General features: G+C 42.9%; 1 protein-coding gene across 1 annotated transcript in view; it reads right to left on the bottom strand.

The window, feature by feature from the left end:
• Positions 1-26,627, bottom strand: part of LOC119160566 (uncharacterized) — a 37,215-nt gene that overhangs the window by 5,231 nt on the left and 5,357 nt on the right. Inside the window, exons 3-11 of the mRNA XM_075889903.1 lie at positions 24,181-24,458; positions 23,057-23,217; positions 19,654-19,745; positions 17,316-17,435; positions 15,969-16,115; positions 11,078-11,324; positions 7,139-7,356; positions 5,011-5,202; positions 1,549-1,764 (exon numbers count right to left, since the gene is read on the bottom strand). Coding sequence (XP_075746018.1) covers positions 1,549-1,764; positions 5,011-5,202; positions 7,139-7,356; positions 11,078-11,324; positions 15,969-16,115; positions 17,316-17,435; positions 19,654-19,745; positions 23,057-23,217; positions 24,181-24,458 — 1,671 coding nt within the window. The remainder of the gene's footprint in view (positions 1-1,548; positions 1,765-5,010; positions 5,203-7,138; positions 7,357-11,077; positions 11,325-15,968; positions 16,116-17,315; positions 17,436-19,653; positions 19,746-23,056; positions 23,218-24,180; positions 24,459-26,627) is intronic.

Below are 26,627 nucleotides of genomic sequence, written 5' to 3'. Positions count from 1 at the left end.
ATGTCAAAGTACTGTGATCCAACGGCAGCCTTCACTTGTTCGACAAGTTCACAATTCAGAAATGTGACTGTTATTGAGCACTAAATTGGTGCAGCACAAGTAAACTAAAGCAGGGCACACGAAAATGACGTGGCGTGGTTCTGGCAGACAAATCCTCACTCACAAATTTAGCAGGAATGTATTTATTCTCTTGAAATAATCTAAGATGAGGAAGAAATTAAAAAAAAATCTAGCAAGGTCCACTTAGCAAACACTGTCAATACAGCGCAGCTGATGCATCCCCTTCATCAGGTCATAGTAGTTTTACATCTATCATGTCTTCCCTTGATTGGTCTTTAGCTTCAGCATCTCCTATCGCGGTTGTCTAGATGCAGCATGCCCATTTCCGCATCAACTCTCACTGACGCTCAAGTCAGACAGCTTGTTCTTTAGGAACAGTCTTTGTTCAATATGAAAGTGCAAACTCACAAAGAACCAGTGCCCTCCTCTACACTCCACAGAGACACTCATTGGAGTGCTACTTGCGAAATGGCTGGATTTCTTTGTTGAGTCGTTTAGTCTCACTCCCACCTCTCCTGGTGCACCTCTCAATTCTTCACACTTTCCACGAGGCCTTAGGTACTTGTTCTCTTCCTGGCACACCAATCATTTGTTCACCTGCCAAGGCTCTCCTCACCACTCTCGGCAAGGCGCACCTCTCTCCTTCCCATGGCCCCTCACTCTCCCACCTCTCATTTGTTCATTCTTTCCTCAAGGCGTTACTCACACCTTTCCTGGCGCGCCACACATCGGTTCACTCATCAAGCTTCCCCCTAGACACACTCTGCAAGGCATAACCCTATCGTTCCTAAGGAGCCTCACTCTCGCCACAATGCGCCACCACGTGATCAGCCCTACGCCATCACACAAGGAAGCCTCGACTAAGAACAGCTTCCCAGTTGGTATGGTGACGAAAAAGCTTACCAACAAATTTAGTTGGTACATATCGAATTGTATTATGTACTAAGTTGATGCAGTACCGATAAACACAGACAAGAAGGGACGCCATCTTCGTGTTCCTTCTTGTCCCCATTTATTTGTGCTGCGCAAGCCTAGTACTCAAGGATATGTACCAACTAGACTATGATTCAATTCATTTGGTGATTGTTCTGTGGGCTGCATGCCTACCGCCACCCAAAACATATGGTGCAACAAATTGAAGAGTGTTTGGGTAGTGGCTGCATCCCATTTCAAAAGGACTTCGTTTTGGGCGAGTTAGTGCTTAAATTGCTAAAGTACTTACACTTTACTTCGGCACAAACTGAATTTTATGAAAAAGAGGGGAGCAGAAGAGGATAAGGTGAAGCGCCGATCACTTTTTCCTGTTCTGCTCCCTTCCATTTCACCAAATCTATTTTACGCTACAGTAAAGTGTACTTCAGCAATGCATTCCAATTAAATGGTGTGCAAAGCACACAAGGCCATCGAGTGCAAATAGGAAGAGCAAAAACAAAAAGCAAACACAGAAAACAAAAAAACAATAAAAAAACACGAACAAGGGACACTCACGACATTTACGGCAAGTGCTCTTCCTGGGGGCCACTTTTGGTGCAGGCGTCAGTATTTCTGCAGGTCTCTGGTAGAACACAGTTGTCCTACGTCGTGTCCGAGAGGCAATGCAGGACTGTGGTGTCTTAGGTGCCACAAAGACGGACTTTCTCTTGTGCGGCGCCACAGCTTCAGTGGCCACGGGGGACGCCTGTTTGTGAGCATCTGGCATAGGGACTGTGCAAAAAAGAAAGAGCAACTTTTCTAGGTGTGAATCGATAAAAATGCTGACAAGAAGCATTCTAGGAGGCAAATACCACTTTGTATAGTGTGCACGATGAAACAGAACAAATGCGATGAAAATTACAGCTACAGAAAAGTTTAACTCTGGGAACTGAGAAACTGAGGAATGCTTTGCTAGAGTGCTTCTTGTTTTCATCCCGTTATCCAGCTCGCTGCCTTCCTCGGCTGCATTTCTTGTGCCTTGGTGTCCTTTCCATTGCCCCAACTGACCAACGTTTGTTTTTCCAACGCATTACGTGGCCCATCCCCATCCATTTTTATCGCTTGACGTTGACTAGGACATCTGCTACCCCCATCTGTTCTCCAACCAATTTCGCTCCTTTCAATCACTTAATGTTATGCCTATCATTTTCCATTCCACTACACACTGAATGGTGCTTAACTCTTTTTCTAGTTTCTTTGTTATCCCTCAAGTTTGAGCCCCAAATATGGAAACAATTATAAACTACAGGACAATTGTAAAGTAATTTTAAACTTTTCACCTCAGAAACAGTGGCAGATTACCAGTCATATTTTTGGAAATGTCTAGTGGATGCTCTCCAGCTCATCTTTATTCTTCCACAAATATCCTCTTCCCGAGAAAGCGCCTTCTTAGGGATCAACGTAATATAAAGACTGTGCTGTCAGTGCTGGTTGCTAATATAGAACTCTTGTTCCTAAAGTCCCATTTAATAAAATTAACGAGCAAGGATTAAACTGTTTGCATGCAAATGGAGATCTTAATATTGTCAATCATTTATATAGAAAAAAATAGCAATGGTCAGTGCTCCCGTTAGCATGTGAGCCGAACATTATAGCCCAACAGGGTATATTTAAAGTTCAAACACAGTGAGAAACCACTCGCTCTTTTTTTGACAAACGACACCCTACAACCAAATCAAATTCATCACATACTCAAAACACATGGCCCATTGACTCAGTTGAACACCACGAGCTGCCTAGTTACTAGCCTTGTGCGAATTGTGAATTTTAGGTTCGAAGCGAATTCGAATGGTATGCACGACATATAAAAAAAAGAAATATTTATCAAAACCTAAGCCGGCACAATATTTCTTTTGAATTGAAATAGGGATGCTATGCAAATGCCATTTCTTTTTCATTCAAAGGAAGTCAAAACAACCTTGAGTAGTAGTTTCGGTAGGATGCAAGTGATAACCTGTAGGATATTTAACATTTTAAAGTTTATTATACTTGGAGCATATAAGCCGTCATAACAAGCTTAATGAAAATGAACTGATTTGAGTGTCACATGTTCCTTTAAAGGGGCCCTGCAACACTTTTTCAAGTAGCCATGGAGCCAGTAAACATGCTTGTAGCCTCACAAATTTACCGCCGCAAAGTTTCTAGAATCAGTTCAGTATAAGCGGAGTTCCAAAATTTTGTCGCATGCTCCAATTGCATTCTCTCTTCTTGTCCCGACAAAATAGCTGGAAAATAAGCAGTGAGAAATGGCATGGCAAAAGAAAATACGTCAAATGCACCTCGTGACGACCTTGAACACCCCCTTTTTCCTTCAAATACGCGGATTTTCAGTGCGATGCACGTACTCGTGGACAAGCGGTGGCCTCCCACGGCGGTCCCGGTAACGACGAGCGCGCCATGCTCAAATCAGCTAATGGCTGTGACCAGAGCCGTATATTCCTTTTTGGCTGTGACATGTGATTTTTGAGCTTGTAGTGTCATTTGCCGAGGGAAGAAAGCAATGTTTAGCGTTGAAAATTTATTGTGAATTGCAGGCCGCATGCTGCGCTGCAATATTTGCCTCACGTGTTCTCGGTAACCTCGACTACGGATCGGCAGCGTTTTCTGACCATGTTTAATAAGTTTTTCAAGGCCCCTTTAAATTTGAAGAGAGGCTTCGCGGCGAAGCAAGTTTTTTTATATGTGCTTTCACGGTTTAGCAGTTCTACATTGCAGTGAAACCACCTTTACAGGCAGTGACATGCGGATCAATGTACATTTATTCGTTCATTGCGAATACTTCAAAAATATTCGATAATTTAAATTCGAATCGAAGCAAATTCGAATACTAAACTATTCGTTCGAATATTGGAAGCATTCAGATATTCGCATAAGCTTACTAGTTACCACAGCTGCCGCAATGTGCCACGACACTCACGCCTGCTGTGCAACACGTAGCAAGGCAGGAAAGTGAGCCGTATGCAATGTTAGCCACATGCACATTCGAAAAAAGCAAGAAAAAAAAAACCTTCCTTCATATCCCCCCCGCCCCCATTCGTGCGTAGATTTCAGTACACTTGCTGGAACAAAATTATATAAAGAGATCCAAATGCTTGGAACAAATCTCCAAAAGGTCCCTGAAACGGTTTTGACAATTTGACGACAGAATGACTTGAGCTCTCTGCGTAAACTGTAATGGAATAATCAAGGTGAACAGTGGACGTGCTTCAGACTGGCTGGCCTGCCAGTCTGAGGCACTTCCAGTGTTCACCCTGATTATTCCATTACGTTGTTTCCATCTGTTGGCTCCCATCTAGATTTTGGATTTCCCTGCATAAACTGTGTAATTTATTACAATGCTGCAAGTCGCCGCAGATGCCTGCGACTCAGCCACACATGTTTTCAGCCGCACATTCACAGAACAACATGCTCTGGTAACGCGTCAGCGAGGCTGCTGATGTGATTGGCTGTGGAATGCATGGGCGCGGAAGTAAGATCAGCTGTCAACCACTCTGCGATCTTTGTCTCTGTTGCCAGACAGCATGCGTGCTGCCGGGCGCATTGTGGGATGGCCTCCGAGACTGAGCGCAATTTGTCGGCGTACAATCTTGAAGATCTAGACGGGCCAAAGCTCAAATCGTCCAGTGCGCTCATGAAAGCTCTAGGATCGCCAGCGATGTCAGCGTGTCTCATGAGTTGAGGAGGCAAAACAAAAGCGAGGAGGGTATGATATAATTGTCCATAGCGGTTCTGGTAGACAGCATGTTGCTAAATTTCGAGTAAGTGTGAATGGTTTGATGATGCTTTAGCCTAAATGCTAACAAAACATAAAAAAAACTGTTTCAGTGTCCTTTTAACTCTACCCGTACTTGACAAATTTTGAAAACTTTTGGGGCAGTCAGCTTGTGAGGCAATAAACTGCGATAGTGTGCTCATTTAATGACTACTTAGAAAAGCATGGCAGGGCCACTTAGTTACCTGCTTGGTAATTACACTTACCAGCAATTTCTCCCACCGCATAGTCTAGAGGTGCCCCTAGATGCGTGGAATCAGTTTCCTTCTGCAAATGAGAGCTGTTCCCAGGATTTGCATTTTGCAGATCAGGAGATGATTTCCATGAGCCTCTTCGGGCTTTCGAGCCAGACCCAGAAGGCTTCCTTTTTTTCACAGTTGTCGGTGTGTTTGTTGTGTCTGGTAAACATAAGAAATGATGTAAAATATATTGAATCAGATGAATGAATGATTGAGCCGCCCAAGGTTAATAAACAACATCGCCAATAGTAACCTGCGGCAACTCAATGTGCTGAAATCAGGAAAGCATGGTGCCTGGTGCAATTTTTCTTTCCAAAGTTCCATGACAATTTTGTATGGAAGTTATAATGACACTAATGAAAGTCTTAAGCAGCCACAAAAATGCCGTGAACAAACAAAACTCTGACTGACTTGAACATCCTTCAATTTATTTTAAAAATTTCAGCTATTATTAAGCAGCTGTAAATAAGAAAAGTGTACAAGTAAGCTAAATGGCACTTACTGTTTTACTACTGCCGAAAATGAAGGACCCAAATAATCCTATAATAACTCTCGTTACTAAAGTATAGTATGGGCTAGCAGTGTGTTTTACGCTGCCGATGCTGAGAAGTCCTGGGCGTTGTAGTGCATATAAACTACTGGCACACGCTTCGAGCCTAGGATTCGGTAGCTATAAACTGAGCTTGACTTGATCTTTAAGCAAAGCTTTTATGAGTTGCAGGTTTCCGTGACAGTGGCATATTTTGCGCACTGTGCCGCTGCCGCCATGCAGGGTGTTTCAAGAAATGTGTCCACTACAATTGAAAAATTACATAAAGTAGACATCTGCGTGCTACCTGTGGTGTTCTTTTTACTGTAGCAAGCAGGTGTGTAAAGCATTACTTATGGCAGTAATTATAGAAATTAATAAAGTTTATTTTTTAACCAGTGAAAATAAGCAGCCGAGTCAAATTCAAGTCCTCCTTGCGAATAGTCCACAGCTACTTTGAAATTTCATTAAGGCGGTCACTGGTAATTTTTGTGGGGTGATGAAATCTGGCTAATTTAGCAGGCGAAACCGAAGCCGATGCACCAAAGAGTGCATCTACCATTCACTTCGAAATCACTCTCAATGACGACAGTTTCCCTCGCCATTAACAGCCGTCAATCTACATACTTTGTGTTGCGGCAATCCTACCGCAGGACTGTTCGACACTTGCTTATCCTCCTTCCCCGATGCAAGGGGAACAGTGTCGTCACTGAGGGCCTTCTTGAAGTGAATGGTAGATGTGCTGTTTGGTGCGTCAGTTTCAGTTTCACCTGCTAAATTAGCCATATGTCACCAATCCCTGCCAATTACCAGTGACCGCCTTTCAGAAATTTTAAAATGGCTGAGGACTATTTGCAAAAAGGAATTTGCCCATTTATCTTGACCACTTATTTCCACTGGTTAAAAACCTAATTGTATCAAATTCTATAATTACTCCCGTAATTAATGTTTGTATGCACCTGAAGATGCCTTCTGCAACATTAAAGGAAATTCCACAGGTAACACGCAGATATCTCCTTTCTGTATTATTTCAGTAATAGTGGACACATTTCTAGAAACAGCTCGTATAGTTCGTGGGTGTACACAAATAAGCCCTCAAAAGAGCGCCTGTTATGAGATTATTTGAATGCATCGTGTCACAATAATTGATGCTCTCTCGATTAGGTGTTTATTGGCGAACAGCTGTCTCTGATATGGCAACCTGATCTTTTACTGAGATTAGTCATGTCGCATTGCCACCCCATTTCAGTGTTGCCTGGACATGAACACATGGCCATCACTGCTGGCTGTATCAATTGCAGTGTTTTGTTGCTAAACACCTGGAAGACAATCAAATTTCTGACATGGAAGAAGGGAACAGTTAGGAGGGAGTGTTGAGCAATATATTAAAAACAAAAGAGAGAAAGAAAGAAGGAAAAAAAAGAGTGGTTCATCAGATGCGCACACAACAAGCTTCGCTTGCCTTTATTCTCACAAAAAAGAACTCCCACACTCTTTTTATTAGTTTTAGATAAATTTGACAGCACGTTGTCAAAAAATATTGGGACAACATTGAAACACATGTACCTTGCAAGGGCGTGTGGTCCATAGTCTTGCGCTTCCGCTCCTGCAGTGTGGTGTCCAGTGTGTCCACCAGTGCCTGCTGCTCAACGGTCAATGTGCGATCCCTCACAGTGGCGGACGTGGTCTCCAGGATCGACTGAGCCATGAGGGTGTCCATCTTCTTCTGGATGTCCTGGCGCAACGATGGCTCAAGCCGTTGGCAGAGCCTTTCCACGAGTGGCCTGAGTCATGCAAAAGGATGCAGCAAGACATTTCTTTGAGCGTACTTGGCACACAAGACTCTGAACACTTCGAGGGCCACGTTCACAATTGCTCCTCAACTCAAAATTCTACCTCAAGGTATCAAAACTCTACCTCGAGGTATCCTTGAGGGCTGCTTCGTGTTGCGATTTCTGCAATGCAAAGCACTCCTCAAGGATTCCTTGAAATCGGGTTTCGAGCAACAATCGTATTATTAGATGCAGTTATTCCGCAGTTATTCCACTTCAGCACCACTTCCATCTAAGTGATTCCCGTTTACTGAGAGTCTACTGTAATAATTGTAGGCGTTCCTTGAACTGAATTTGGGATTTCCTTTCTTTTCATTGAACGTGACTTGTGATTAAATGAACCAATGTCAGGCATTTTGGTGTTTCACATATCAAAAAGCAGAGAAAAAAGCAGATAAGAGAAGGCATCATTAATGTGGTGCTAACAACAAGAATTTCTTAAAACTATTTTTTAGGTGAATATTTCATTACACGACGGGATTTCAGATTTACTAGCTGAAGTGCAAGCAGCCAATGGCGTCCGTCACAACTTGTGAGTACTACTACACACAGATAGTAATACAGTCGAATCTTGATATTTTGAACTCGAAGGGGCCCGAAAATTTGTTAAAAAAAAAAGAAGTTCGAATTAATGAAAGCTAAAATAATGGAGGGCTCACCATACAGTGGCGCATGTGCATTGTGCTAACACACGAGGGGGAAGTTTCAGAAGACTTAAATTTATTCCTGAATCACAGGACATCCGTCCGTAATTAAAGTAATCGGTGATGCGCGTCTGCACACATTTGCCTTGTAGCAAGTCAATTTCACATGCAGCTTGCAAAGCATTTCTACTTAGACTTCAGCATTCTCCTGGCAAAAGAAGTTGTGCGCGGCTATGTCCAGCGCCGACACTCTCTAAAGACGACAACACCGAGTGCATCTCTGCTAATAGCTGCAGCGTGGCCAGCACATGACGAGAAAGGAGGGGCGTCTCCACGCGGAGAGAAGCAGATCGGCATTTGAGAGAAAACCAACACTCTACAACAGTTTTTTTTTTTGCTCTCTTCGCACGTTTTGTCCAAAGGAGAAGGGTCTACGTGGCAGAGACGGGAAAGGGGAAGGCGTGGAACCGGCGCTTGAGAGAGAGCCAACACTCAGCGACAGCTTTCTTTTTTCCTCTCTCTCTCTTTTCCCGCGGGGTTAAAAGGAGAAGGGTCTTTACGTGGCAGGGACGGAAAAGGGAGAAGCGTGGCACAGGTGCGTTGCAGGTCGGCATTTGAGAGAAAGCAAACATTCCATCGCAGCCTTTTCTTTCTTTTTTTTTTTTTCCTTCACGCGCAGCAGCATTGAGGTGTCGGAGGTGCCGCCGACACCTCAATGTGTATTCTATTGGGCGTGGTGCTGAGAGCATTTTCGGAGTGCGGTATGTTTGAATTAGCCGTCTCAAGTGCTTGCGCGTTCGAATTACAGGGCGCTTTCGCCCAATAGAATACACAGTTTTAACGGGACCTCAGCGTGAGTTCGAATTAACCAGAAGTTCTAATAAATGAGATTCAACTGATTATGGGTAAATGTCCGTATACAAATTCAGGTTGTTTGTAAACCTGCCATGGCTAGAACAAACGTAACTGTCCTTTCAGCTACAGTCAAACACTTTCTGTCCACAAGCATTCTTTTCCATACATATTCCATGTACTGCTGTCACCTTATTCCTCATTAAAACTAATGTTCTCAATGTGCGTTCCCTGCTTGCATGTAGCATGTATGCCTAGTGAGAATTCTCCTAGTTCCAGATTTTGTATATTTCATGATATTTACAAAACAACCCCTGCTGCCCTTGTGTGTCCCAGCCTAGGAATGACTAATGGTGTTTTCGACCATTAAAATCTGGACTGCTTGCTGTAGCCCTGATACTAAGCCCATGGACACCATCAGTTGTAATCTGCCAGCAGAGAGTGAAAAATGCTCCATGGGGTGTCGTAACTGAAGTGACGTATTCATCGCGCAGTTAGAATTCAGAAAAGATGGCCAAATGGTATGTTTCCATGGCAGCCATAGTCGTCGTCACACAGCCTAGCACAATGACGCATATAGATTTTACGTAAACAAAGAAGTTACATATGCTCCCTGCCTAATTTATGCACTAATTCATACCGAAGAAACAAAGCAACTAGCGAAGGCCCATAACAGAAAGAGGCAATCCAAATTGACCAGTTAAAAGTGCTAACCTACTTCAGGTGGACAGTGGAAATTAAATTCATGGGGAATCTAGCAGTCATTTTATCAGTTTTATGCTGCCAGCCAAAAGTATGTTTTTTTTACCTCTTTGTTGAAACTCTGGTTTTTAGTTTTACCTTTCTTTTCACAGATTCTTATACTTTTGAGATGTCACCTGCGAAGAACACTCTGTAAACGCGTCAAACAGATGCAACATTATTTCAAGGCATTCAATATTTTATCTATTTCAACAAAAATGTCAAAATATGCCAATAAATGTGTTACAGAAATTAATCCTCATTAAATTGTAATTAATTATCACTTTACCCTGAACTCATTCGTGCTCTATTTTTTCATGAATAGAATCAAATCTTTGGATGTAAACACAGTGAAAATTTCTTTTTCGTTATGGTCATTCTGAGTAAAGAAAAATTGTACTTTTGCCTTGACTTGTGGGAGCTGGCATTTCGAAATACCAACCAGACATGGTAGTGCCTTTAGCAAAGTGACTAGACTTATCAATACACAGAAAAAGGAATTAAAATGAGGGCACAATTGTTACACAGGAAGCTTAAAGGGACACTAAAGTCAAATAACAGTTTACGTCAGAGAGAAAGCTCAGTGTATTACAACAGCTAAAATGGCAATATTATTAACAGCAGTGCTCTACTTACCGAGAAGTTAAGGTAAATGCACAAGAATACATGCGCCGCAGTAGGAAATTCTCAAAATGATACCAATGACGTCAGAGGAACCACCTACAATTAATCACTAGTAGTCGATCTAGTTGCACTAAACAAAGAACCTTCAGTGCATCAAGAGACTCAATAAAATGCTACTTGTTTGTTTCTGTTTGTTTCTTGGAAAAAAGAATCGCTGGACGTTACTATGGGAAATGGCACGAGTGGTTCAAAAATTCAATATTTGCGTAGTTAGACTTGACAGGTTGTGCCATCTAGCGGGGCGCAGCTGAACCAAAACACGTCTGCCATTTTCGAGCCAATGACAGGAAATTGATCAATAGCCATTGTTGCTGCTGTGGCTCCTGCTGTTTTCGTTCTGTCTACTAGTGTCGGCTACCGTGCAGCAAAGCCGGGCAACGTCGTACACAGCAACAGTGACGTGAGATGGTCTGTTTTTTGAGGTGGGTAAATTGAAGTGTGCTAACCCAATGCGGGCCACTAAAACGTAATTTTAAAAATAAGCCCTTCCTTGGCACATAAGTAACACTATGAGGTTTATGAACCGCTATTTAAACAATCACCGTTGACTCAATAGTTGCCTTTAGTGTCCCTTTCATACACTGAAAATTCGATGAATCTTGCACCTTTCTAACCACTAGCCGACTTCTCTAGCAAAATAAAAATCAGTGCACACAGCTGTGTAGCAACAGTCTCAAAGGGATATGCAATATGCTTCACAAATGAACCACACACAACACAGGTTGTCACTAGGAAATGTTGCAATCACTTACGTCAACGGTAGAGTTGGACGCTCGGACACAGGTGACAAGTTTTTTACCGTTGCGAAGTAGGTGTCAGACGAAACCATGCTGTCGTCCTCTATTCGTGTGCTCTCTAGCATCGCAGCTGACATGTTAGGTTGTCGTTTAGTGGAGCTTCCAGGTACCTTGGTACGCATAGGCGTCTGAAATGTTGCCTGCCGGAGGGGAGGTGCAGAAGGTGGTGGAAAATCTAGGTGCCGGCGATATGGGGTGCTCTCTGCACACACACAGAATAAAATGACAGTTTGAGTCAAAGGAAACGCATATAAAAGAAAGTCACCTTTTTGATAATACAGTCGGACCTCAAGATTCCGAACTTCAATGTAAAGAAATTTTCTACCCAGTAGACTCATGATAATTCGAACTTTTGGCTAAATAAAATGAGTTTCATATTTTTGGTTGCCCTGCTATGCTTATGATGCATTTTAAATCCACATGATTCAGCATGCTCCACTGCTTTAATTTGCTTAACTCATACCGGTTGCTTGCCCATACCTGAATATATCTTCTGTCTTGAGTCACTTCTAGCTGAACATTTAAATGAAGCAGGTTGTCTGCTAACACGCATTAAACCAGCCAAACTAGCCAGATTATATGTACCAGCAATCCCATCTTGACTTAGGAAGAAAAAACAAGCATACGGTCTGACCTTAATCTATAGAGTGCAGAATGATTTTTAAGGGGAACTAAATGGATCTTTCGATATTCACAGTTTCAAAGAAAATTTTAACATAAGTTCTCATCAATACTGTGATGATATGTGTCACATTATACAACCATAAGGCACTTAGTTATTTAGAAAACCAATTTTAAAAAATAGAAGCAAAGCCTGGGATCACACTAGTAAACGCAGGCTATCCTGTGCATGTGACATAAGTGGCTACTCTTTTTCTAAACCACGCAATACCCAGCAGACGAATGCAGTGTGTGCTTTTTTTTATAAGGTGATGGCGCTGCGAGCACAGTTCAGTTTTTTCAGCTGCATACAGCATGTTGATGTTTTTGTTGATGTCTGCTTTTACATTAACCACCATATTCAGAAACGCTTCTTGACCTGAACATTTGTGCTGCCTTGGCACCACCTACACAAGCGTGTTTGAAACATGTTTTTGCTGCATTAAAAGCGTTGGCAAGTCAAGTTTAAATCAAGAAGCATTTCTGAATACAGCGGTAAGCATGCAGAGTATTGAGCAACGAGGAGATCGATTTGGAGCACACCAGGTGCTTAACGCGCCGGCGGGTCGAAATCAAAAGGCGATGCTTCATCGCTCAGACAGCAGCTGCAATTATCGCTTGACACTGGTGTGTTCAGACGAGCTGGCACGGCTTGATTCCGCGTCGGGTGACATCACCAACTTGCTTTTCACACATCAAAAGAGACACATGAGATATGTTTCTGCCCTGGTCTGCCGTGGAGGTCTATAGCGAATTTCATGACGTCATCGAATGCGGATTTCGTGACGTTTTCCGATACCCACCATGGAGGACGGAGCAGCTGCCTGTTTCGGTGCCTGTTTTGACTCATTGTCATTCATTGCTTAATTAAAATTATTGTGGAGTGTCTGCACAAAATGAGCCACCCTAGCTGTTGCAGAATTGTCAATACTATTTGAAAATGGCATTATCTCAGTATAATAAAAAAATGCACTGGAGTTCCCCTTTAAGTCACTTTTGCCGCAACACAAGTCATGCGAAAAAGCATACTAGGTAAGATTGGGAAGGGGCTACCAGCTGTCACAGGACACAGCAGATTATGTTCCTAATTAAATACACCTGCAATCCCAGTATAATAATGACCACCAGTAGACGAAAAACTTTGCTGGCAATCATTCAGAGCCGTTTACAGGGTCTGCCCCAAAAGTTCCTGGAAGTTTTTCCAGTTGTAGGTAATGTCGCCTACCTAGGCGGCAGTGCTTCGGGTGCAGGTATTAGTAAGGGACATAAGCTTCAAAACAAGACGAGTTTCAACTGCCTGTGAACAGTTCTCGAGGTGGGTTATGACATTCCACAAAGGTACCTACAGCACCCTCGTCGAAAAAAAAAAAATGAACGAGTTTTTAGGGCAGTCTTACGCAATCAAGTTTTGAGTGGAACCAGTATAAAAACAGGGCAGAGATTCTCGAAAGGCTTCAAAAAACTTACAGTGACAATGAGATAAAACAAAGCCGTACTTTAATTCGGCACAAGAAGTTCCATGAAGGTCTGGAGTTTCTGAGTGATAAAACCTCTCTAGACGTCCGTCAAAATCACAAATGGACAATTCGATGCAGAAAGTGCATCAAGTTTTGGATAAGGACCGACGATTAGGTATTCGATGATCCCCGAGGAGTGTGTAATACACACAGCAATCATTAATTGTGTTTTGAAGAAGGATGTTCTGATGAGGAAAGTCAGCACGAAAATGCTGCCAGAAGTCCTGACGAGGGAGAAGAAGGAATCGAACCGCACTTATCGTCTTTGAGTAACAGACCAAAATGGCTGTGGTCGCACTGCTCCAGCCACTGTATAGCCTTGATCTGGGATCACCAAATCTTTTTTTTTTGTCCCCAAAGATCAAAAGAACCCTGAAAGGAACTTAACATGGGACACTGCAGACAATCAAAGCACCTCTGGCAACTTCACTGAAGTAGGTTCTCATTGGCGGCTTCCAGAGTGCCTTCAACAATTGGGTGAAACATTGGCAACAGTGCATTAAACCAGAGCACGTTGAAAAGTGCTGAAAAAATGGTAAACTGATATTAAATGAAGTATTTATAAAATTAGGTTCTAGGCTTGTGTGAATAGTAAATTTTAGGTTCGAAGCGAATAGTGATTTTGGTCAAATAATTTCAAATCGAATTCGAGTATATATATGGCACATAAGCAAAACTGGGCATAATTATTACGACCTAACTAACGTGCCAATATTTTTAAAAAGTTGAAATAGGGCCTCTGTGCAAGTAACATTTTTTTTTGTTCAAGGAAGTCAAAGCAACTTTGAGTAGTAGAAGGATTTGGCTTTCAGTAGGATGCTAGTGATAACCTGTAAAATACGTAACATTTAAAAATTTATCATACTGAAGAGCACATAAATTGTCATAATGAGCTTTTAAGCTTTATGAAATAGTGAATTGATTTGAGGGTAATATGTTCATTTGAAGAGGCACTGCAAAATGTTTTCAAGTAGCCATGGAATGGATTCACCAAAAAAGCTTATTGCCTCACAAACTTACCGCCACAAAAATTTTAGAATCTGTCCAGTATGAGCGCAGTTGCAAATTTTCGTTGCACACTACAATTGCATTCTCTCTTCTCGTCCTGACGAACGCGCTGGATGGCACAGGAAAAGAAAATGCATCACGCGCGCCTCATGACTTTGAGCCCCTATTCTCTCTCTCTCTCTCTTTTGAACTATACGGCTCTTCAGTGAGACCGCGCACTTATGCATGGACAAGTGGCGGCTTCCCGCAGTGGCCCCAGTAACAACTGAGCGCGCCACGCTCAAATCTGCCAATGGCTGATAGGCGGCTTTCTACGAGTGATGTTTGAGCATGTGGTGTCACTTGCCGAGGGAAGAGAGCAATTTTCAGCTGACTTTCAAAATTTATTGTGAATTGCAGGCGGCCCGTTGCGCTATAATATTTGGCTCGCGTGTTCTTGATAGCCGGGACTACTGATCGGCAGCGTTTTCTGATTATGCTCAAAAAATGTTGCAGAGCCCCTTTAGATTAAAAAAAAAAAAGCTTCGTGGCAGAAACAATTTCCCCTGAAAAGGTGCTTTCACAGCTTAGCACCCTTACACCCTTACCTTTAAAAGCAGTTAAATGCAGACTAAAAGCCATTTATACGTTCATTACAAATAATTCAAAATTTTCAATATTTAAACTTTAATCAAAGCGAATTCAAATACCCTACAATTCAAAGCATTCGAATATTTGCACAAGCCTAAAATTAACATTTTAGAAACTTTTCAGACACTATATGACGTTGCTGCAATGCCAATAAATAAATAAAAACTCACGCCAGTTTTCTTTTTCCTGACATCTGACATCGCTCACCTATAGGCAGGGGCCGGTGAAAACAGCTGCGGCAATCCATAAATTTAAATCCTTAAAGAAAGTCACACCCTTCAGACATCGCTCAGAGCTAGTCAATTCGTTCTCATAATTTCGGTGTGCACTTATCATGATTCAATTAATTTTCATTAATTATTCCGACAGTTAACTGTGTCCTTACAGCTGCACTTCCCTCTGGGTGGCCTCTGCAAACAAATTTCGGCAGTGCAATGGCACGCTGTTGAAGCAAATCCTGGAGGCCATGTGAGAGGAAGTGTGGGGCTGATACCTACTCCATCAGGTGTCACAACTATCCTAGCTGCTCACGAGAAAACGATCGGCTCTTTCGATTAACTAATTCAACTTATTTTCGTTATTTATGCCAACAATTCATTAGGCCTTATTTCAGGAAAAATTGATGCCCCCATATCATGTGTATTGAATAACATTCATCACTTGAACAAATAGCTCTTTTCCTTTTTATTCTCGAGTTTTTACTTCCAACTGACAATAAGCAGACCAGAAGTCAACGGACAAAAAACACAATGTCCTGTATTACTAGAAACTAACGCCATAAAGAATCTGAGTGTCTTGCAGTGAAGCCGACTTTTTTGCATTAGCGTGCAGCAGTGCCGTGAAGTGAACTTGTGAACTGAAATCTTGTATTACCGGCACCTCAACATTAGCTACGAAATTTCTCTATAATATTTGTGCGAGTTATAAACAGCAAAATATGATCGTTTCAACCAGCGTCACTCTGGCTAGCTGGGTAAAATCAAATGAAGTTGGCCACAAAGCAATCAACAATAGATCTTGAGAAATGCTACCTGAGTAGGCCCTCTTAATTACAGGCTTTGTCTTGATCTGCCGAGCCCTGTCTGCATAGCGTAGGGTGTTGTTTGTTTCCGGAATGTCGCAGATAGCCGGACTAATGCAGGCAATCATCACCGTGAAACTTCCACCGTTCAGAGAATCTGCAATAAATACAAAGCAATAAAATTAGGGCATAGAGGGCCCCTGGAGCAATACTGGATTTGTCACACTTGAACACTTCAAAGTACTACCAAGACGAAAAAAAAATTCTCCCACTGAATACTTTCCCGTGAAAATTTTGTAAGAGTGCACAGTGCTAAAGGAACTACAAGTATTAAATGCTACCCACCTGTCAAGTAGGGGCAATTTCACAGCTTAACTTGATGCATACTTACTGTACAATTCCGAGCAAGTGCCCCCCCCCCCCTCAACAAATTCGAAATTGCCGGCAAAGTTGGAGAGGGGGGGCACTATTTTAGATCTGCACCACAATTCAAGATGGCGGCGAAATTCGCACACCAGAAAAAAAGAATGCAGTGCACGTGAATTAAAATTTTATTACAGTGAACTTTATTTAGGACCAGGATTTGTTGTAGCTTTTAATCACTTGAAAAATCATCAAAATACTCCTCAGAGTGAGTTGCAAAAACTATGGATCATCTCCTCGAAAGGGATCCTGATAGGATGTGAAGCAGCAGAGGTGTGCATGGCGTTGACCCGGTTGAAACGGGCACCGACGCAGATGCTGGAAGAACGGTTTGAAGTGAAACTTGGTGTAGCGTTTACTCGAGTAAACATTTGTTTGAAATGCAAAGACACCAAGGGCGCCTTGAAGACGCTTCCGCTCGGCTTTTTGGCTCGCGTCTTATCGGTGTTACCCGCACACTGTCTGTATTCTCGAACACGATCGGTGTTCTTGACTTGCACCTTGTCGGTCTCACTGGTCTTCCACTGCCAACACTTGCATTGCATTCAGCTTCCCTTGCTCGTGCCTTGTCGGTGTTGACGTCGCCATTCGCAATTGCGATCGGCTTCACTAACTTTCAAAACGCCGAGGACAGCCGGGAAACGTATGCGCACACTAGCAGGAAGCATGCCGCGATGGCATCTCGCCCGTTGGCCCGATCGCGCAGCAAGCAGCGACACACTGTCTACATTGTCGGCGTCGCGAGATTCTGGAGGCGCGCACAGCAAGCGCACACGCCGGCTTGCGGCTTCCTTCTCGCCGACAGATGGAGAGAGGCACTTCTATGGGCGGGGGCGCTTCCTCGAAATTTTATGGTAGTTCCAAAAAGTGCACATGATACACCACATTGTACCTTCACTGCATTGTGCAGATGCCATCAACATCCAATGCTTACCTCTCAATAGCCGTGTCAGCGAGGAGTCCCTGTATGAAATGAATTGCGGCTTCCCATTGTGCGAGCACAGCGAGTTGATGACATTACCCAGAGCGAGAAGGCCAAGGTTGATAGAGACACCTGAAAGGAGAGACAAACCTACTGCAGATGTCTTCAACAACTGTGACCCAATGAGACTAATGTGCTGACCAGTTTGATTATCCACAGCATCAGATTAAACAAGTGTTTTCAAGGGGCCCTCAACCACTCGAAAGTCAAAATTTATTTGTGGTGCTGTGCAGTTGTGTGCGAGTCTACAACGAACACCCAGCCAGAAAATTTGTCGAAACAGCCACACGCATTTGATGACAGAAAAGACACCCTCGCTCATTTCACTCCTTCCATTGTCAGCTCGTCTCTCCCTATGACCAAGTCTTCCTCTTAAACATGCAAGGGGAAGAGCAGTGAGTGTGCGCGCCTGCAAGCAGTGAAACAGGTATTACAGATAACAAGCAGACGACATGTTCATGTTACCACTGAGAAGATAAGGAATGCCAAAAGGCTCAGAGAGGAGAAGAAATTATTTATTGGGACTAGTGGGGCACCTGCAGCTCGTAGCACTGCCGCGTTTGCCGAAGTTGATCATGACAACATTCTAAACTTGATGCGCGCATTCACTTTCAATGCGAAAAATTTATTAAAGGTAGCTTAGGGTTGTCAAGAAATGACTGGCCAGCAGACCACTTCATGATTGTGCAAAACCAGCCCCATATGGTATGGAACAGGATGGGAAAGTGTAGCTAGGCACTGCACTGACTGTTGTAATGCTGTGCTTCCTCGTGCAAAGGCAATGCAGCACCATCAACACAAAAATAGAAAATTGCCAGAATTTTTCGTTTATGGTACAACATGTAAGTCCATGTAAGTAAACGAAATCTCTTTTCCTGATATTTTTCTAGTGCTTTCTGGTTTCTTTTAACAAGCATCAACTGTAGTATAATAAGGCACTGACAGATGATAAACACATACAGTTGTATATCATATTGGTGCACTGACCAATAGGGTTAGAGAAGAACAGATCACATCAAGCACTAATATGCAAGACCCATTAAAAGTGGGCAACTGCTAATCCCTTCATGCATAGCGCTCAGGTCACATGCCAGCTAACCACTTCACGGTTAGCTGGCACTTAATGCTTAGCCAAATGTTTGATTGGGAGAACATAAGATATCATCAACGGAAGCGAGGATTTCGCACCTAAGTTGACCATTGAAGTGAATTTGGATGTAACCCCCCCTTACAGACACAATCGTGCTTTCCAGGCATAAAAAGCGGCTTGCCCAAGAAATTGATTATAAAGTCTTTCCACATTAGAAAAGGGTATGAAACAGCCACTGATTAGGCTTTGGAATAAGAAATATGAATATTTAATCCTCACGTGCAGTAGTTCGACATAGAAGTCGTTGAGCCCATCTTTAATTAAGGGGCAACAGCCAGAAAAGTTCTTTTCATTTGAAGCATCTCTCACATGAATCGATGACTTTTCCACTTTACTTGTTTTTGTGTTCTCTGAATAATAATTCAGTTGAGAGTGAGCGCAGGTCATGTGCACTTTGTCTGTCCTTTGTCGTTTCTCTTTGTGAGTGCAGCGCTGTCTTAAGTATGAATCCATGCTAACTAGCTCAGTTTTCCATACTGAGTCACATGGAATACAATATTTTACCAAAATAAACTCACAGTCCCGGTGAGGAATACTGAACCTGTCGCTATGGTAAAATATTTGTTGCTCCACAGCTCTGGATAGTTAACCCTTTCCCTCCCGTTGACGAATATAGTTGCCATGAGATTTTGCACCAAATGTCCAACGACGACTGTACTTGTCCTCAACAAAAATTGGTCCCGCATAGAACCAATAATGAGTACACTTGTAGTTATGTTTCTTGACTTTGGATGACCACAACTGCCCAAGTTTTTCCATGTGTCTAGACTGTCATTGCATTGCCATCTTTCACTGTATTGCCATGTAGCAAAATGATCTTAAATCTATCATTTTTTTGCAATTAGTGAAATAAAGAAACCCCATTGAATTGAGATAATGATTCTGTTTTATCCAGAAAAGAAAAGCTCAACAAATTCAGCAAAAGAAAAAGAAACTTCCAGTAAATTACATACTATTTCATTCTCTTTAATGGTAGGAAAAAGGTTTAAAGGTGTGGTTGTTTGGAGATTCGGACCTGCTAAAAAAGAAAACACAGCACAAGATTTAAGTACTGTCACTAGAGCTTTTAGAAAAGGCTGTCACGTGTAGACCACTCCTGTCAAAAAATTGAGAGAGAGAGCTTCATCCTGAAGCATGTACCTTCTTTCCTCCGGTCTCCAACGCTGAGTGTCCTTCCGATGCCCTCTGAGCCAGCCAAGTCAACGAGCTGGAGCTTTGACGTGTACATTGCCCTGCACGAGAGAAAGATCTAATGCGGAAAATTCCTCTTTCTGTGAGCCTTGAAATTGAACCGAAAAGTGCGTTTCAGAGTTAGGCGCAGGACAAGCACATCATTTACACAGTCAGCAACAGCTTCAGGATTAAGAAAGCTCGGTAATAGTACGTGTACTAGTAAACCCGTAAAGCGGATGAAAGAATAAAAATCAGTCAATGGGCTTGTTTTTGTTTAACCGTATAGATAATGAAGCCAAGGAAAAGGTACCAAAGTTATTGTAGTTTTTAATTGCAGTGCATTTGAAAGGTAAATGAAACAAAGTGGTAAAAAAAGTAACGATAATATAGGTAATATCTGGGGTTTTAAAACCATGATATTGTGACAGGTTACTGTCACAATATTGTCACAACATTGTCACAATATTATTATGAGAGATGCCATAGTAGACGAAAAAAAGTCACAGCTTTGCCGCAAAAGCGAAGAAATGAATGCGATAGCAACAAACTGGAAGGTCACGCGCAGAATGGCAAGCAGATCGAAATGTACCCTGCGTTTTCCACGCACAAATGACCCACGAAATGTACTCACAGGCACAAATGCACGCGAATAAGCGTCTCAGTTGTTACTTTGCTGTGTCTCATAAGCGTGCGCTTTTCACAAGCGGATACTGCAATGTTTGCAGTAACCTTTGTGCTCCCGGTAACTACAACATAATCGTTCCAGGTAAAGCCCGGGGCCAGCCAAGATGTACGATCCTCTTCACTGTTCACTGTGAGATAAGGGCGCAAAAGGGAGCGTTTCGCCCCTCCTCTAAGTGGGGCGAAGTACATGTGAGAGATAAGAATGGGCGCCGCCGTGCAATATGGCAACGCGAGCTCATTGCGCCATCTTGCTGGTAATGCTGAAAACACGGTAATTCCCCCTGTGATGCCTGTCAGCAGCAGTAAGTGGTAGATATAAATAGATTGCTGTTTGAAAGTTGAAGTATGTGCTACTAAGTGGCTCATTGGTTAACGCCTCACACTCACGATTACAGGACCCAAGTTCGATTCCGTGCACCGGAGTGTTTTCCTGGGTTTCTTTCTTTCATTTTCATATACATAGATATGTATGCATATACGGTGAGTGACGGGGGCGGCGAAATTCAGTCGAGAGTGTCCACATAATTTGTATCGCAATAATACAGAAATTTTAACCATTCAGTGTTTTTTAATGGGCAGTGGTGTTGCACAGCACATGAGCCTCAGCACTTCGCCTCCTTTGAAATGCAATGGCAAGTATTGTTGGAGCATTGGAGTATTCGAATTTACTTCAACGCAAACTTTATGTAGCTGAAGTTTTAAAGTACTTGAAAGAAACTAACATCACTACTGCATGTAACCAGCCTAAATGAATGGCTTCACTGCATTGTGAAAATGCTACACCATGAAACCACCCGTCCAGGGCAAAAAAAGCCTGCACTGACGTGATGCCAGACTTTCAAGGTTAAAAGTTTGTATCGCCTGTTCCCAGTTTTTATATATTTCCTTTCTTTCTATCCTTTATTTTATTGAAATTTAAAAGCATGCTTTGTAAGCTCAAATGCACCAAGCAGAGCACATTTTAAAATGTAATGTATTTCGCAGCTCATACCTTGCATGTTACTCATTCCATTCCTGCTACTACTCAAGTTGCTTCCACTACACTTCGAAAGAAATTGAAATAAAAACATTTGCACAAGCCTAGCTCTAATCCTTAAATACTGAGCAAGTGTGCTGAGTCATGACAAAAACAATAATTTTTCTTCCTTTTATGTGATATTAGGTGCGAGACCCCCTATTGAAAATGCTGGTGCCACTGTCGGCATGACGCGCTAGGCAGGGTCATTTGCGCAGTGTCCGATTTATGAAAATCGATGCATGCTGAAAATTAGAAATGAAATGAAAACAATGCCACTTGCATTGTGATTCTGATTAAATGGGGAGGTTTTCTCACTTTGGCTGTGGGCTTGAAGGCACAGCAATATGGGGTAACTGTCTTTGAAAGAATTTTATATTGTGGGCAAGTGCTTGGTGCCACAGTGCAGGACGTATTCAACGAAACATTACGTCCGGCTCCATATATGCTCTCAAAACTAGCTGCATGAAGCTTGAATACTGAAACTTAGGAATGGTAAATAGCAATTGGCTACAACACGCCACCAGCACTTTCACAGAGAACATTTCTGCGTGGGAAGTGGCTGATGAGTAGCAGAAAGGACTTTGCTGAGCCACTCTGGCGTGCGTGCTGGCCGGCTAAGGACACCTTTCTCCCACAAGCTGGCTCACATGTATTCCACCCCAATATCGACCTTGAAAAGAGGTTTATTCCCTTCCTATTTTAAGCTGACCTATCCAAACATTGTTTGTTCTTTGTGGAGCTGTGTGCATCCTTGTCTGAAAATTACAGACGCGTTATAGAAAAAGGCTGTACATTAAAACTTTACATCGCCATCTCTACACCTTGTTTATTACTCCGCTTGTAGCTCCTTGCTGTAATAACTTCTCTGTTCTTCACTGCAATTCCTAGTTCACGCAGGCCTTTGTCCACTGCTGTTGTTTGGAGAAGCAGTCTAGCAAATGTCCTTTTGCGACATTTGTTCGCCTTCGCATCGCATGATGCCGCATGTTTTGTCTTGTAGACTGCTTATTCTTCTAATCGGAGCCGTGAAGCCTACTGTCTTTGGTCTAAGCATATTCTGAAGCTAGAAATAGTAAGTTCCCAAGAGTGGTGTGGGAATGGTAAGAACAAGGTTAACAAAAAAAAGGGGGGGGGGGGGCACGACATGTGCTCATGTTTTCCTTAGCTGCAACTACTGAATGTACTGGATTAAAAAAAAAAAAAAAGCAATGGGAAACTGGTCGCTGAGGAGACCAGTATGCACTTATAAATGCTCATATATGTGGGCTGCTTAATTGAGGCTGTCATTTTTTTTTTTTTTGTATATACAGATAGACCACTGTAAGAAGTTATGTCAGAGTTTGCTCTCAGGAATTGCCTACATTTCATTCAAGAAGCTTGTGCTGGGATATATATATATATATAAATACAGCTAAGCTATTCGTTTCGAATTCTTCACTTTAATCCTCATACTTACATGCCCAACCCTCCTGAAGGCATGACGGTAAATACAGCACGAGAACAGATGGAGGACAAAGGGACAAGAAGGAATCGTTGCGCTACCGTCATGTCATATCAACTAGCCTAAACCACCACACTCCTGAAGGCCTTCGGAAGTGAAGACTTCCTATGAAATGAACAAGGCAAAGGGAATTAATTAAGGTGATAGAAAGACTGCTGCTCACTCACCCTTCTACCTGTCCCTGCAGGTGAATGGTGAATATTGCATGCGAGCGGCTTGAGCAGCTGTTGAGCAGAGTGGCACCTGTGCTCCTGTTGCGGCAGCCTTGCTCCAAACACCTCAGGGCCTCCTCGGGACTGCCCACAGCCTGCTGCACCAGGCCTTTCAGCTGAGTTCATTACAGAGAGCGATCAGTGGCCTACTTCCCATCCGATTCAACATAAATGTCTCACACAGCAAACACCAATCACCACCCCTTCTTCTATCTGGATTCAGCAGATGGCACCATATGCCTACAAATTGTGCAATTCTATTACATCACCTTGGCCTCTGTCATAGTCAAATGCATTTTGCTTCACTTGAGTGCAGTGTACCAGCAATCACAGTGCTCCATGAACCTTGCAGCTTGAAATTAAGCTGAGCTTTCTGACACGTACCTAACCGTTGTAATGAGAAAATTTTTCCGTTGTAATGAGAAAATTTTTCCAATTCTGTTCTCATTCATGTACGATTAACATACAAGCAGCGCTATTACAATTTACACTAGCACCATGCCACCAAGACTGCACTGAATTACAAACTGCAAAGAGAAAGCCCCAGCTTAAGTTACAGAAATCACCACATGACACAAGTGTGCAATCACTGCTATAATTCACAAAATTTTGTTTTTGGTGTGCTGCTTTTTTGTGCAACATTTGCACCTTCTTTATGTAGCTGTCTGAGAAAGGCCTGCTATGGTGTAAAGTGACACGCATACAGCTACCACTAAATGCGACACACGTTGCAGCAATGCCGCCAGTACTGTCCTAGCCAGATGATGTGCAGCGTACACTGATAGAGAAATACATGTGCAGCAGAAAAATATAAAAAAATATAAACAAAAAAAGATGATCAACAGGTTTACATGAAATGTTTTGCGAATTGCACATAATATTGAAGCTCCTGCAGAGCCACACTGGTGCATGCTGAAGCTCATTGTGTGGAAAAATGGATTATTTAAGGACAGTCTTGAAGACGTGAAAGCACACCCCAAAAGCAATTAGTAACACCTAGTCAAATGTTTATAACGAAAGTGGCTCCAGAACAGCAAAGCATGTTAAAGTAAAAGAAAAGGAGGAGGTGGTAAACTCACCACAATGACTTTGCCGACTTCCCGGATGGGGATAGCCTCCCGCTCCTTCGGATTTGCCAGCAGGTCAAAGACGTTTTCATTGTAAATCTCCAGGAAGGAGACTTTTGTCGTCCAGCAACCATCCTGCAGTCTTGTCAGACAGTCAAACAGGTCCCGCAGAGCCCTTGGAATGATGCCCTCATTGGTCGCTGGCACTTCGCTGCGACTGTAATCAGTGCCCATAGTGTAGGTCTTCCCAGAGCCCGTCTGGCCATACATCAGGACACAGCAGTTGTACCCTGGAGAAAAAAGAAGACACAGGTCATTCAGTTTGTTTATCTCAAAGAGCAAAAATAAAAAGAACTAGTTGGCAAAAGAAGAGTCGCAAAACACACACTGATAGAATGGAATTGTAGAATGTTAGAATAGAATACCCATGCTTTGATAACTGTTCCTCTACAATAACTTGTTCATTCCTGCAGTTCCTCGTACTGCCTTGTTGAGGGACGGCTGAACACATGGGACTTTCAACTGTTCATAGGAGCAATTGTGGTGCTTACGACTAAGAAAAGGAGACAAGCTCAGACTGAGAAGCTGACAGCTAGTGAACTAAGAAACACAAAACTCTGACAGCTCTCGTGTTGTCCTCTTTGCTTTCCTTGCCTCGCCTTTCGTTTCAATTTTCTTCTAGCACCTTCGTGCTCGTGCTGCAGCCCTTATTATCATGAATTCCAACCAACAAGCCTAAATAGCCGTTCTTCTTCTGACTATACCATTGTCCGACCCCGACGTGGCAATGACAATACCATGCCACCGCGGAAGTGCATACACACTAAAATTTGTTTTTGTTTTTTCTCTCGTCAACGCTCTGCTGATTAGCTCTGCTGATTCCTGCAAGATACCTGAACCTTGCAGCAACACAATTATCTGCAGTATATACGCTACCTATTTATTGGCCAGTGTGCTTTTAAAATTGCCTGTTATACTGCGATTTCAATGTACATTTTACTATCATGCTAATAGTTTTTCATGTGCAATTGGTTTTAAAGTTGTTTCACAAGAATGCAAACATGACAGTTATTTTTAAACTAGATTATGTGGTGTTGCCTGCCTAAACCTTGACAAAATTGGGAGGCACACCTCAGTAAAAAACTAGGGATTCATTAGCCCCACAGCTACCATGGAGGGTTGAGACATGCAACCTTGGCAAGGCCACGGAGCAAGAATATTGTTATGGGGAAGAAACTATATATACAGGATATATTTGTGAGCAAAAGCGCACAACGCTGTTGCAGTCCAAGTGCGATCTGCTTATCACTTCCTCGTTGTCGTTCCAAGCTATCTTCTCAGCTTGTGACATTAATCACCGGCGGCAGAAGTACTGCCCCGGTGCGACCAGTCCTTGAGAAGAGAGTGCCACAGTTTCAGTCTTTAGACATGCACTGTATCGCTCATGACTGAAGCTGTTGCTGATCTGGGATGGAGTGGAACAATCTCATAGGTCACTGACTTTTCGTATGACGCGGTAAGGGCCAACATAATGGGATATAAGTTTTTCGCAAAGACCGTGATGGTAACCACACCAATACCAGTGAACACCGAGAGTACTGCACGTTGTGGTGTCGGTGATTGTAAACACACTTTTGGTTAACCTGTGAGGCAAATAAGTGATCCTGGGCGACTTGGCGGGCTTGTCAGCATGCGCCAGTGCATCCCGAGCATAGGCAGTCGAGTTGGCGTCAGAGTAGAACATGGTATTGATAAGTAGAGGCAGGTTACAGCCAAACAGTAGGCAAAGAGGTGAAAATCTAGCTGTGATGCGAAGGGATATACGCAAAGGTCACAAAAGGTTAGTGAATGACCCAATCTCAGTGGTCCTCAGAGACATGGTACATTGCAAGCATATCTGTGAGGGTACGGTTTAGGCATTTGGTGAGACTGTTTGTTTGTGGTTTGTACGCAGTAGTGAACTTGTGGTGGGTCCAGCAGGACTGCAGTGGGTAGTTGCCTAATTTAGATAGGAAACAGCAGCCATGGTCTGTTATCGTGCCAAGGTGCACCATGATGCAGAATGATGCCACAAAGAATGAAATTGGCTACATAAGTAGCCTAGTTGGCGCTTAGTGCTCGTGTAAAAGCAAACCGTGCTGTGTAGTTGGTAGCGATGGCTATTCACCTATAACTGGTGGCCGACTAGGAAAAAAGTCCTAGAAGATCGAGGCAGACTCGGAAAAATAGCTCGTCTGGTATTTTAATGGGCTGAAGGGTGCCAGCAGGCAATAGTACAGGCGTCTTACGCTGCTGACATGGGTTGCACACCCTAATGTAATGTCGCACAGAACCATAGAGAACAGGCCAAAATAGTCATCGACGAATGTGGTCATACGTGCGTGACACCCCTAGGTGTCGGGCAATAGGTGCATCAAGGCAAGACTCTCAATGCTATGGGTGTGCGCAGGCGACCAGAT

Source organism: Rhipicephalus microplus, chromosome 3 (assembly GCF_043290135.1).
Source record: "Rhipicephalus microplus isolate Deutch F79 chromosome 3, USDA_Rmic, whole genome shotgun sequence".
Classification (NCBI taxonomy): Eukaryota; Metazoa; Arthropoda; class Arachnida; order Ixodida; family Ixodidae; genus Rhipicephalus; species Rhipicephalus microplus.
The sequence above is the reverse complement of the archived record's forward strand: the minus strand, read 5'-3'. Positions and strand labels throughout refer to the sequence as shown.